The 13,049-nt window shown below is 44.3% G+C and overlaps 1 protein-coding gene across 1 annotated transcript in view; it reads left to right on the top strand.

Annotated features, from left to right (window-relative positions):
- otog (otogelin) overlaps positions 1-13,049 on the top strand; it is a 47,566-nt gene that overhangs the window by 8,618 nt on the left and 25,899 nt on the right. The window contains exons 16-23 of the mRNA XM_048973601.1: positions 935-1,067; positions 2,393-2,570; positions 3,142-3,266; positions 3,689-3,901; positions 3,995-4,160; positions 6,313-6,387; positions 6,773-6,816; positions 7,400-7,565. Of these exons, the coding sequence (XP_048829558.1) occupies positions 935-1,067; positions 2,393-2,570; positions 3,142-3,266; positions 3,689-3,901; positions 3,995-4,160; positions 6,313-6,387; positions 6,773-6,816; positions 7,400-7,565 (1,100 nt within the window). The remainder of the gene's footprint in view (positions 1-934; positions 1,068-2,392; positions 2,571-3,141; positions 3,267-3,688; positions 3,902-3,994; positions 4,161-6,312; positions 6,388-6,772; positions 6,817-7,399; positions 7,566-13,049) is intronic.

The raw sequence follows: 13,049 nt of genomic DNA, 5'->3' as shown, positions 1-13,049 counted from the left end.
AACACGGGGTGACACAAAGGGCCACGTAGCTCGCCATCTAAATGCCTCCACTTTGCCGCAGCTTTCCGAGGCACCGATGCCAAAATTCAGCATGCAGTGAGTAGCTGTGTAATACAGTATCAGACACTCTTCGGACAGGCGATCAGACGGCAAATTGCCCTGGATTACCTTATCTGCCTCCCGAGCAGCGGAGTGAAGGTCTTTGTAGCGACTCGATGGAGAGTGCTTTTCGGTGGGAGAGATTCCGTGAAACGCGGCGGCGGCAGGACAGCGGCCCATGTGATGTCCGCGACTGATCGTCAGCCGCGGCACTTATGAAAGGAAGAATTCATACTGGTCGATAATTCTCTGCCAGGTTGAATTTCCCTGGCTGTTAGAGTGTCACTTGGATAACGATCAAAACTCCTGCTTCTAACCAGCTTTGCTTACATAGGTATGCTGTCTTCTGTTCAGGATTGGCTCTCGTAGTGAAGAAACTTGCAAATTATAGCTGACAGACCTGAAAACAGGGATATTCCTTTGATTTTTTTTTTTCCTGGGAGAGGCTAACAGAGATGTAGATATAACTGATTTATAATGACAACAAAAACATTTTGGACGATAAAACTTGAGTTTATTGCATGTCGTTCACATTTAGTCAGCTCTACAACAGCATATACTCTGAGAGAATCAGTATTTTTTTGTTATGTTGTATTAATTTACTTGAGCTTCTGCAGTTCAGTGCAAGAGGCTAGTTGACAGTCCATCAGCAGACATTTTACATAATTAAAAAAATTAGAAGCCTTGAAGGACTGTCCATCAGCTATAACATATAGCACTCATTATTAAAATGACACTTTTTTGTAGGACTTCTCTGGGGTTGTGCCTGTCTCTTGAATGAGCGTAAACTCTGAATAATCCCTGAAATGCTCCATCATTACCGATGTCCTTGCAGAATCTCGATGGCGCTTGCATCCAGTCTGTTACCGTGGTCATGGATGAGGACCCAAAGACCGAAGTCACCATGACCCACGGGGGCGAGGTGTTCGTGGCCGGCCAGTACAGGATCTCCCTGCCTTACTTGGACGGTAACCTCGCACCCGCTGCCCTTGCTCTGCACTCTCGGCCGCACGCCCGCCCGCAGTCCGGAGATGGCTCGGCTGGATTGGGTAACAGCCTCTCTGCAGATGGACTCAATGGAACAAAGACCCGCAGAAGAAACGTAGCATTATGTGGCTCCGCGGAAACCTTCTCTCCCATGTTCTCATGCCGACTCCTGTTATTGCTCAAGTTCTTCATGATGCTTAAGTGGAGAAACTGACTCCTGCATGTAAAGTATATGTGCGAAGAGCAGGAGCTGCCAACCAATCAGATCAGGGGGATGTTTGCCTCTAACGTGATGGATGCAGCATGTGGCTGGATCTCTGTGAGGAGCATCTTAACAATAACAGCTAACTAAGAGAGACCGTAATACCAGAAAAAACAGGATAAAGCGATATGACCTTAGTGATTATTCTGTATTCGTCTATCGCTACTCAAGTTGCTTGTCTCATATAACCAGGCTATATCACATATATCTAAAGTCAACATGTTTGTCTCCTTTTACTAGTTTGTCAGGTTAGATCTGTATTGAATTGTATAGGTTCTGCGGTGAGCCATAATAGATTTTTTTGACAAATTCTTTAAAGATTTTAATATAGATTCAACAACAGACATTCGATGTTTAATACTATATTATTATCATAGAAAATTTTTCTGAAGCTGAAAAAAATGTGCTGCTTAAAATGTAAAAACACAAGAATATTAGAAGATATTACATGTGTGCGGAGTATGCATGTTCTCCCCATGTCGTCGTGGGGTTTCCTCCGGGTACTCCGGTTTCCCCCCCACAGTCCAAAAACATGCTGAGGCTAATTGGAGTTACTAAATTGCCCGTAGGTGTGCATGTGTGAGTGAATGGTGTGTGAGTGTGCCCTGCGATGGGCTGGCCCCCCATCCTGGGTTGTTCCCTGCCTCGTGCCCATTACTTCCGGGATAGGCTCCGGAACCCCCCGTGACCCAGTAGGATAAGTGGTTTGGAAAATGGATGGATGAATTAGGAGATATGCCTTGAAAATCCAGTACAGAGTCTGCAGTACAGTAATTACGTGCTAGTACAGTATCCACTTCTGAAAAGTTCTTTAACTGTGTAACTTACAATGAGCAGTCAGTAATAAGTGCTTTTCTGCTTGGTCTCTTAAGGCTTCACACAAAGATGGGTATGATTTAGATAGCTAGTAAGGCAGTGATCTTCTGTAAACATCGTGGCCTAAACGTTTGGCTGGGGATCCCTCCAGTACTGCACTTTGTTCAGTTGATACAGATGTACCACGCTGAGGTGCCAAACTAACCAGTGCCTCTGTTTGTTCTCTAGAGGTGTTTCATATCCAGGAGCTGTCCTCCATGTTCCTGCAGGTGAGGGCAGCCCACGGGCTCCTTCTGCAGTACAACTGGGGGGAGTTCCGGCTGTACCTGCAGGTGGACGAGTCCTGGAAGGACGACACCGTGGGGCTGTGTGGCACCTTCAATGGGAACAGTCAAGATGACTTCCTGTAAGCTCTTCCGCACGGTCTTGTACTTCTCCCCCACAAGTCAGAGCTTTCACTTAGCTGTCCTGTAGTTGGGCTATCTGCCCAGCTCTCCTGTAGCCTCCCCCTGCAAGTTCAGGAATCACTGGTAGTAAAAAAATAACGTAATCCACACTATAGCAGGTGTATAGGTATGTTTGTCAACTCTGTGCATTTTATTCCATAGGAGAGGAGATAAATTTCTTTATCACAATATCTTAGTAGTGTTGGCCAGTTTGGCAGAAAGGTGCATTGAAATTGTAATTTTAATGTAATTAGAGACGTTAGTAAGTCATTCTTCTTATGTAAATGGAAACTGTGCTCAAAAGAACCAAAGTACAGTTAATATAAAAGAACGTGCTGATGGATATTGACATGAAGACTTTCAGACCAGATTCTAACAAAGTGAATTATCTCCTGATGTCATCAGATGATGCGTGTGACCAAGTTTCCTTCGGATGGCACCCGGCAGTGAACAGGACACCCTCAGTGTCAATTTCGGGTGGAGCCGCCATTTTGCTTCAGCCTTTAAAGCCCCTCCCATCCCTATTTTCAGCTCTCCCTCAGGTATGATTGAGAGCACGCCACCGCTGTTCGGAAACTCCTGGAAACTGTCCTCGGCCTGCGTGCAAAGCCCCAGCGTCCCGCAGCTCGATCCGTGCGACACACACCAGCAGGCAGGTGAGCCCCTCCCCAGCACTGCCACGACTCCAGAGGCTCCGCCCTGCTCCCCCTGACTGTGACAATGGCCCTGGCCTCTCCCCTCGTCCCACGAACCCCCGCACCCTTCTGCTCCACCAAAACAAATCCGGGCAACACAAGAGGTCCTCTGTTGGCCCTTGCCCCCGGTGGAAACTCTACATCTCTACATTTATTCAGATTACATTTCCACTCATGAGGTAATGGCTTTCGTTCAGTTTACAGGACATACACATAAACATGGATACAGAATCACTGCCGCTCCTTCCCTGAAAGCGTATTGATCAGCAAACCTGTCTTATATTAGACTGATTGTTTTGTTAAATGGCTTGAGCAGAGAGACTGTGCTGTGCAAGCTGTTACACACCCTGATAAACATGCTCGCTCTGCCTGTGTGCGTCCAGCTTCTTACGCGGCCGAGATGTGTGAGCTCCTCAACCAGGCCCCGTTTGCGGCCTGCCACGCGCTCCTCAGCCCGCTGCCCTTCCAGCAGCGCTGCAGGGCCGACACATGCAAGTGCGGCCGCCCCTGCCTCTGCTCGGCGTTGGCGGGCTACGCCCGCAGCTGCAGGAGGCATGGTGTCACGGTGGACTTCAGGGCCGGTGTCCCAGATTGCGGTAAGCGCATGTGGCGTGTAGGAGTTTGTGTGTCTTGTTATCTCCTTGGTAACCCCTAAGGATGCAGTTTTCCCCTCCCCTCGTGCCCCCTAGCCGTCTCGTGCCCAGAGACGATGGTGTACGGGACATGCGTGTCGTCCTGTCAGCGTCACTGCCCGTCCGCCGCTGTCGCCCAGCACTGCGGGGGGGAATGCGAGGAGGGCTGCGTCTGTGCCCTGGGCACGTTCTACAACAGCCGGACGCGCACCTGTGTCGACAGGTAGGCACAGCCGGGCAACACCGTTAACGGTGATTCCACAGACGGAACATTACATTAGCGATGATTGGTATGGTATGTGTATTTGTTATGTGCTGTTCAGGGCTACGTTTCCCACAGGCATAGCTGTCAGTGATGTTAGAAACTTAACTGAATGGTTCCAACTGTGTAAATTGCTAACTGGATCTTTTGGGAAACGTACCCCAGGTCAGGCCCGTAGCCAGAAATAAATTTCAGGGTGGGGTGTGCGGGGGGCAGCAGATTTCAAGGGGGGGGGCTCAAACTCGTTATTATTACCTGCCTGGTTTGGAGTAAACAAATTTCAGGGAAGGGAGGCGTTAAAACCAAAATCTTGCTCCGAGGCTATGTGCCTTGGTTACATCACCTTAGGCTTGGAATGCACAGTGAAACGAATGAATACATTTCTAGACATGGGCGACTCTTTAATTCTCAAGCAGATGTTCGACATAGAAAACATCATGCAAATTGTGGCCGTGAGCTGGTTATGGCTAATGCTGGTTCCAGTCAGTCATAATCAGCAGTTCTGGAACTTTTTTAGTTTCCCACTAAATTACAGCCGCAGCGGAGAGGGAGTACTTGATGAGACTGTCTTGATGGCTGTGTTATACCACACTTGGATTTGTTGCTGGAAAAACATCCTACGGGCTTAACTCACCTGAGACGACATCATCCGAGTGTGTGTAGGACCTGAGGCAGAAACGGCCACTGCAAGTTAATCGTTCCATGGCATTTAACACACTTTCCCCAGGGAATAAAGATGGGGCTAAAAATATAATTATGGCTATAGGGATGTTTGTCACTACTGACAGGTGATCATACTCAAGGGCAGAAAACACGGGATTTAGACAGGATTTAGTTCATTATGAGTTTGATTTATAAATGTATGCTGCATATTTATTTTTACAGTGGGCTAAGCCTCTGTGCCTGTGATTGGACGCTTGGCACATCTGTAGGTCCTTGAGCAAGGCCCTTAACCCCCAGCTCCCTGCGTGCTGCTATAGGTGGCTGCCCTTTTCACAGCCCGCTTACTTTCACCTACAGAAACTAAGCGTTAGTTATGTTCGTTCCAACTGTTATGTTCGTTATTGCCTGTTCGTTCATGATTAATCAATAATAATATTAAATGTTTTTCATGCAGTTACTAAATACGCGTTCATGATTTGTACTTGAGTAGTAACTGACTTACTAAGCTGCTTCTGCCCCTCAAGTAAACTGTCACCAAGATTTTTTTTTATATCAACGCAAACACCATCTACGTTCATTTTAGAGTGTAAATTAAAGTGCTAAACCACTGCCAACATGCGCTTCTGTTTAAATAAAGTAAATTAAAAAAGTATTCTTTTCTGGTGTAATGAACTGCTTTAATGTAACTGAACAGTATACTTCCTTATTCTGTTAAAAGTCAGAAGGAAGTAGATAGCGGAGATATATATTTCTTTTGTATGTATAGGGATTAGGTGCCGTGAGACGGCTGCCTGTTTAGCATTCGCTGCACAGACTCGCTTAGGCTGTTTGCTCTGGAAAACGCACACCTGTGTTTGTCTGAAACTCCAGGTTTTACATTTTACAGTAGCTTTTTCGCCTTACTTAGCATATGCTAGGGTTACATTGAGGAATTCGCTGTGAAACCGTCCATTCATTGCCCTTCAAGCTGTCGAAGGCAGCGGTATCTGATAACCGACGAGAAAGAATTTGTGACACTGAGCTCGGTCTGTCGCCGAGGCTTATGTGTTACAGGGCTTGGGGCTGCTGGGAAATCCGTTGCACACCGGCTCTTCGTTGCTGGACTGTTTGTCCACTGTTTTTGTGCACCCGCTGATACTGATAGCAAAACGCGTATGTTTCCACCTCGTTGCTCGTTTCTAGCTCGTTTTACACTGCTGATCCTGTAAAGGAAACTGCTTTTGTGACGTCCAGACTCTCTGGGTGGCAAGACTGTCTGAGCAGAGCCGCAGAATTGCTAGATTGTGTTTAACTACGAGACAATTTAAGGGGAGGTTAGGTTTGTTTTCTCTGTACATGCCTTGTATGATCTGCTTCTGTTCACTTCGTATTCATTTGAAATGCGAATAAAACTTGGTTCATTCTTATTGGCCAGCTCACATATTGGCTTCTCTTCACATCCTGCCCATAGGAGCAGATGCCCTTGTGTCTTCTTGGGGGCCGAGTACGCGCCCGGGGACGTGGTTCTGAGCTCATCAGGTGTTCAGTAAGACCCTTCCGCCCGCCTCTTCCTTCGAACCTCAGCAGGGGGTGTTTCTCAGCACCAAGAATACAAAGATTGTACTTGTGGTCTTGGCTAGACCGGTCTTGCTATCTTGCCTCCCAAGAAAGAACTTCATCATGGAATTGGTCTCGTTTGGCGAGGATGCAGCGATGTATCTTTGATATTCAATATGTTGCAAGAACAACATCTGGGGATTTTTACTGTCCTCTGTACGTCTGTTCTTGAGTATTGAAACTGGTCTTTGCCAATGGAATATGAAGTAAAACGGGTACATGGGGACACAAGCGTGGTCAAGACTGTATATTGAGAAACACCCCGGGCTTGCTTTGGTCTTTGCTGAAACTTACTTTAACTTCCTGTGCTCTAGCGTCTGTCGGGATGGTAAGATGGTGCCCCAGAGCTCTGACGTTGGTGAGTGCTGTACCGTTCACCTTCCATGTACATACAGTTGCAAGAGACCAATGATTTAACTCAGATGGTGTGTGGCACCGCAGATTAGGACTGTGTACCTGAGATTGGAAGGTCACCGGTTTGAATCCCAGGGCCAGCAAAGCAGCGGTGGAAAGTTCAGGTCCAGAAAGTACAAATCTGGACCAAGGTTTGGTTTCAACCAACCAGTTAAGTATACAAGCAAGAGTCACAGTCAAGACCACTCAACTGGTCTTGACTGTGAAGTAGAATTGAAACAAAACCTTGGTCTGGATTTGTACTTTCTGGTCCTCAACTTTCCACCTCTGAACTTAAGCATGGGAATGCAGTCATATAAGCATAAATGTAACATTTTAATGCACTTCATGTTAATTTATTTGCATTTTTTGCAATAGCAAATCATTTTGGATTTGGTATTCCATTTTTAATATTCGATTTTGAGTATAACACAGAGTGATATTAATTGTATCTGCTTTTAAATGACAGGTGGGTAATTAAGGTCAACCTTCATATATCCCATCTGTTGTCGTAAGTAGTGGGCCCTGATCCGTGCCTCTTCCCCCAGATAAGACATGTCCGCCTGGCCAGCTGTACCATGACTGTGCGGACTTAGATGGCGTGCTGCCTGCAAGCAAGGGGGTGGAGTGTGAGCAGACCTGTGAAACCTACCTGCTCAACCTCACCTGCTCCGCCCACGAACCCTGTATACCTGGCTGCATCTGCCCCTTGGGGTGAGTTTGCTTGCTTCCATTTATACCACTGGATGCTACCACAGAAAGTGGGTAGGGGTGGTCTTGTGTATCTAGCCCATTGGTAGTGATACAGTGGGTGGAAGGGTCACACATGGGTACCCCTGGTTTTTTGGATGCTTCTGTCATATTTGTTGACTCCTAGGCAGCATTACATGAAAACCATTCTAGGCCTTCCAGCACCTTCCAGCCAACTTGTATGCAAATCCAGTCAAAAATATTTTGCATCTCTTTTTTGCAAATAGCTCACGATTTGCCCATAAATATTTGAAAGTGCTTAAAGTATCCACCATTATTTGTTTCTCTGGTAATATTGGAAAATCTTTAATTTTGATTCAGGAATGAGTACATACTTTTAAATGGAAAGTAATCGCCTATGAAGAATGGTAACACTTCACTTGATGGAGCACAACAGTATAGTATGCTATTACCTATGTATCAGTTAACCACAAACTATTAGTTACATGCTGATCTCATGTTAATTCGTCATTATTGAATCGGGATGCATGTTTTATCTCAAATAGCAGCTACATTAGTTCATGATTTGTTCATGATTTGTAGTTCAGTAGTTAGTTGTGAGTTATTACTAAGTATTTTTGCCCTGTCAAATAAAGTTTTAGTAAAAAAATACTTTTTGGTAGCATAACCTTCGGTCATAATAACCACAATCAGGCGGTTTCTATGGGAATGAGCTTCCTCAGTAATTTTACTAGAAGTTTGGTCAGTTTCATTTGGATATTTTAGTGTTTTGTCTTAAACCATTCCTCAGTATAATAGAAGTGTGTTTGGGATCATAGTTATGCAGAAAGACCTTTTTACTCCTTTTGTTCACTTATCTGTTTCTTTCTTGCAAAGTGAATTACTGTAGAGGGAAGGGTTACAATCTCTTGTGTGCTTCCTGGGACAAACGTAATTGACCTACTGGCCTTCAGCAAGGACCCAGCTTCCTGAAACTAGGTTGCACGTTGCTCTCCAGATCTGTTGTTGTTCTTTGATTTCTTAAAATTTCACATACGTTCAAGGCTCTTAGTGCCAGAGGAATTAAGGAACCCCCCAAAAAATCATAGAACTTCCTCTACGTTTAACTATAGGGAAGGTTTTCTAGGAAATCCTCTGTTTGTTTTCAGTAAAGGGAGATGCCGTGGTTTACCAAAAAGTTCTAAATCGATCTCCAGTGTTTAAATTCAGCTGCATTCAAATACTTCAAGCACTTTAAGTACCCTGCCGCACCATCTGTACCATCTTCCTTGGTATCTGACTACATAACCCTCTTTTATTGATTTCACAGATGGTGCGAATTGAAAGTATTGTATGAAGGTCGGCTTGAGTCTCTATGAAAGTTACGCTTTTCCATCGTTCAAACAATCCTTAGCTGTTTTCTCTTGCGGCTACATCCAGGGAGATTGGCTGTGGTGCCAAGCGCCTTAAACTTCTTGATAACATTACATATGGTGGAAACAGGAACCCAGTAGTCTCCGGAGACAGACTTGCAATGCTCAGATTGTCCATGCTTGGCTACAGTCTTGTGTCTGACCTCCTCAGTTACTTCTTTGGTTTTTATTCCTTTCTCCTACACTAATTACAGTACACATGGTACTTCAAAACAGGAGATTGAGTACTTTTTCCTGTTCAGAAGTGAAATTTATACTGGGGGCACCTTCAGCTTACTAAAGGTGAGTTCAGTCCTCAAGTGAAGTAGAATCACCCACTTTAAATCTCAAAATGTTTATGTAGGCACCGAAAGAATGAAGATGAATCATTTGCAGACAGTTTTGAGAGATCCAGTATTTTACAATCCTGTTGATGACTTCAAAGCCATTAAAATAATGTTGAGTGACTTAACCTTGAAATATTATCAAAACAATGCCTTTGTCTTGTTAATTATCCATGCTGGATGGTTATTCAGTAAGATAAAAAGCAGATAATTGTTCTTATCATGTTAGAAATGGTCAGGGGGCTATTTGTTTGGACTTGGGGATACATAAATCCACTGCTTGTCTGTTTCTTGTTGAAACGTGAAACTTAGTTCCACCACAGCTGCCCCCACTGAGCAAAAGCTGTTGAGGAGGAGGCCAGGTGTTCATCTCTTTGGGGAGAAGGGATGGGAAACGGAAGAGGCTAAGGGGTTGATCAAAGCTGTTTCGAGTCCAGAATTTCGGTGGAGCCATGAAGCATAGTGAGAGCATTGATCTGTGTGCCCAGTGAAAGCTGAAGCTGTCAGTTTGGGGCCTGCTGATCCGTGACTCTACCTACCCCCTGAATGTCAGCTTAGACACTGGGCTGGATTACGTCAGGGAACTTGTAGGTAATCCTTTAACCTTCTTTTCCCTGTCAGATAACGTGCCTCTACTTATGTAAGTCTGAACTTACACAAACGGTCAGTATTTGCTCTTCTATATAGCCTTTTTTTGTAACTGGAGTCACCTGTAGGTAGAATTGTAGGTAGAGGCAGAATATCCCAGAACAGGTTCCTCTACATAGACTCCTAAAAAGAGAGCACCCCCATCAGATGGTGTGATTTAATGACACCCTGTTGCTCTTCATTCTAGCTGTGAATGTCCTTTCAGCCATAAGAGTTGCTTAAAATAAGGCCACCTGATCCACTTAGAGGCAGTGTTGAGGTTAATTGGACTTTTTATTAATTGTAACTCAAGAGCTGTGACTCTTCTGTCATTCAGCTGACATGTCAGCACGATCTGTTGATTTTTCTTCTCCGGTGCCTTCACGCACTTCTCATGTTTACACTTTACGTTACGTTAAAGCTGGGAACTCTGCTCTTTTCTTTATCAATGCGCACATAGTTCTTGTAATCCTGGTATTTCAGGGCAGGGGTCTCCAACCTTTTACAAACTTTTACTTGGTCTACTTTTACAAAGAAAGTAATCTGGATAGAAGTTCAGAGGTTCGCCTGTAGGACTGACCTATCCAGGGGCTAATCTCTGACTTTTTACAGGCTTATAGTAGGCTGTGCTCAACGCGTTGGCGACCAACTGTTTTCAAAGTACTTGTGCGATACATAGGCACAGGTGTGTTCAGTATCTATCAGGAAATTTAACCATTTATGCTGACATATCCAGATAAACACAAGATCAGAAGTGATCGGTAATTTTAGGCTACTTAATCTTTAAGAGCAGGCGATACCCCAAAGAGGAAATCGGTACTCAAAGGTGATTTCACAGGAAAACACGATTAGTAACCTTGACACAAGGGAGAGCAGGGAACTTCCCTGTACTAAAGTCCTGTCATGAATGTTTAATAAATGCCTGCAACTCGATAGCTGAAGTCAGGTTTTCCATAAATATGGACACAAAGACTCATTATGTCGCAGGGCGACGCGGAGATGAGGGTAGTGATAAAAAAAAAAAAAAGAAGCGGTTTCAGTGTGATTAAGCCTGCAGCCAGACGCATTCTTCGGGGAGCTCAGCGGGGGCACCGTGCGCGTGGAACGGAAGGTTGTGTGATCGAAGTCGCTGATCCATGCAAATGAGCACCCAATACAGCTGCTCACCACCGTGTGCGAAGCCAGATTTTCGGTCTTTTTGTAACATCTGAATGTCCTGTCAGATTGAGATAAGCAAGGTGGTGGATTTATTAACAGGTCACGTTACAAAGCGGGAATAGGGATAGAGAAATTTTCCAGCATGACTGCGCCCCAGTGCACAAAGCAAGGTCCATGGTTGGGTAACTTTGGTGCGGAAGAACTTCAATGGCCCAACCCTGTGCCCTGACCTCAACCCCATCGAACACCTTTGGGATGAACTTGAACTGAGGTTGAAAGCCAGACCTTTACATCCAACATCAGTGCCTGACCTCACAAATGCTCTTCTGGATGAATGGGCAAAAATTCCCACAGACGCACTGCAGAATCCTGTGGAAAGCCTCCTCAGAAGAATGGCAGCAGTTATAGCTGCAAAGGGGGGACCAACTCCATATTAATGCCTATGGATTTATCAAGGGATGTTATAAAAGTTCCTGTAGGTGTAATGGCCAGGTGTGCTAGTACTTTTGTCCATATAGTGTATTTCTTTTCTGGAGGGCATCTCCTCAAGGTTCACTTTGGTTGCACCACTGCATGATTCACTCCTCAGTTCCTCAGCTAGTTTGTCAGTTAAACAGAATTTATAAAGTATGTTAAATTTCATAAGTTGAGAAGGTTTCTGGCTGTAGCTAGAAATTCTGGACCCCTGATAAAATGTAACCTTGCTGAGCTGTTTTTGTCAAGCAGAGGGATTCTTCTTGGTAGATTTTGAGGCCCCAATTATAGTGCTCCCCCCCCATCTCCTCACACTCTAAAAGATTTCTCTATCAATTCTTGCCTGGACTTGCTCCTTCTGTTTGCGCCTCTGTCGTTCTCAGATTTATTTTGTTCATTTATGAGAGTAATGCCAAGTCTCCCCCCTCAAAATCTGGAGTATGAATGGTTTTTCAGAGGAGAAGCATTCCACTGGTAATGAATTTTTGTAATACATCCAGAACCATTAATCATTGTGTTCAGCCTATTCTGTAAATCGTTGCTTTTCTTATTTATGCTGTAAACAGGTGGACTCAGGGATCAGGTGACTGGTAAGCTGCTTAAATGCATTCCAGAAGCCTGTTTTAGAATATCAGCACATTTTAATTTCACACACAAAAAGGTGTGCGGTTCATCCCTCAGCATGCACATTGTGGCTTCATTTTCTTTCATCACACCCTCACAAAAAGACTGTATTTTGTGGTCAAATTAACCCTCGGGACCCGAATTTACAGATTATTTTACAGGACAGCTTTTCTGCCTTCTGTTTGTTTTACTGGTTGTACAAGATCTTATTTTGCAGTGTTTTATTTTTTGTACTATGGAAATTATGTTTTAGTTTTTTTGAAAATGGCTTGATAAAGTTATACTTTGGGGATAATGTTGCTGTTTTGCACAAAATTTACGCCCACACAATACAATGTTACAGTATCCTCCTGCTGTGAGTCTCTTGTGAAAACATGTAGGTCAGGACTGTCACATTTGCTTCTTTTCTGGTGAATGTTTGGCTGTTTGCCAACTTAGGCTGCGCATTTTACCGCTGGTTTTTCTTAGTCTTTTTTTTTAACTTTGAGAAATGGAGTCAACCCTCTCATTTAAGAACTTGATTTAAATTATGCATGCAGTGCTGGTGGGAGTTAATTCATAACGGTGGGTAAATGCATTTGATCAGTGTCTTTCTCCAGACTTATAGGTATAGTGCGACAAATAGCTAACAATGGGTGGGTGATGTCAGAACTGCGTATCATTGTCCTGATAAGAATCTTTGGGGAGGGGAAACCCCTCAGCGATCTCAGATTTAAGTAATCGTCCCTTTTCCGGACATCATCAGACATCAGAGTTCCAGTAATAAAACATAATAAGACAACGTGTCATCAGTGTTAAAGGAAATAATCCTTACAGCCGTCATAGAATTGATTTAATTAACGTAGAAGATGGGAAGAGTTATTTATAAA

The sequence above is a fragment of the Brienomyrus brachyistius genome, chromosome 13 (genome assembly GCF_023856365.1).
Source record: "Brienomyrus brachyistius isolate T26 chromosome 13, BBRACH_0.4, whole genome shotgun sequence".
NCBI classification, from domain to species: Eukaryota; Metazoa; Chordata; class Actinopteri; order Osteoglossiformes; family Mormyridae; genus Brienomyrus; species Brienomyrus brachyistius.
This window is presented reverse-complemented; position numbering and strand designations above follow the sequence as displayed.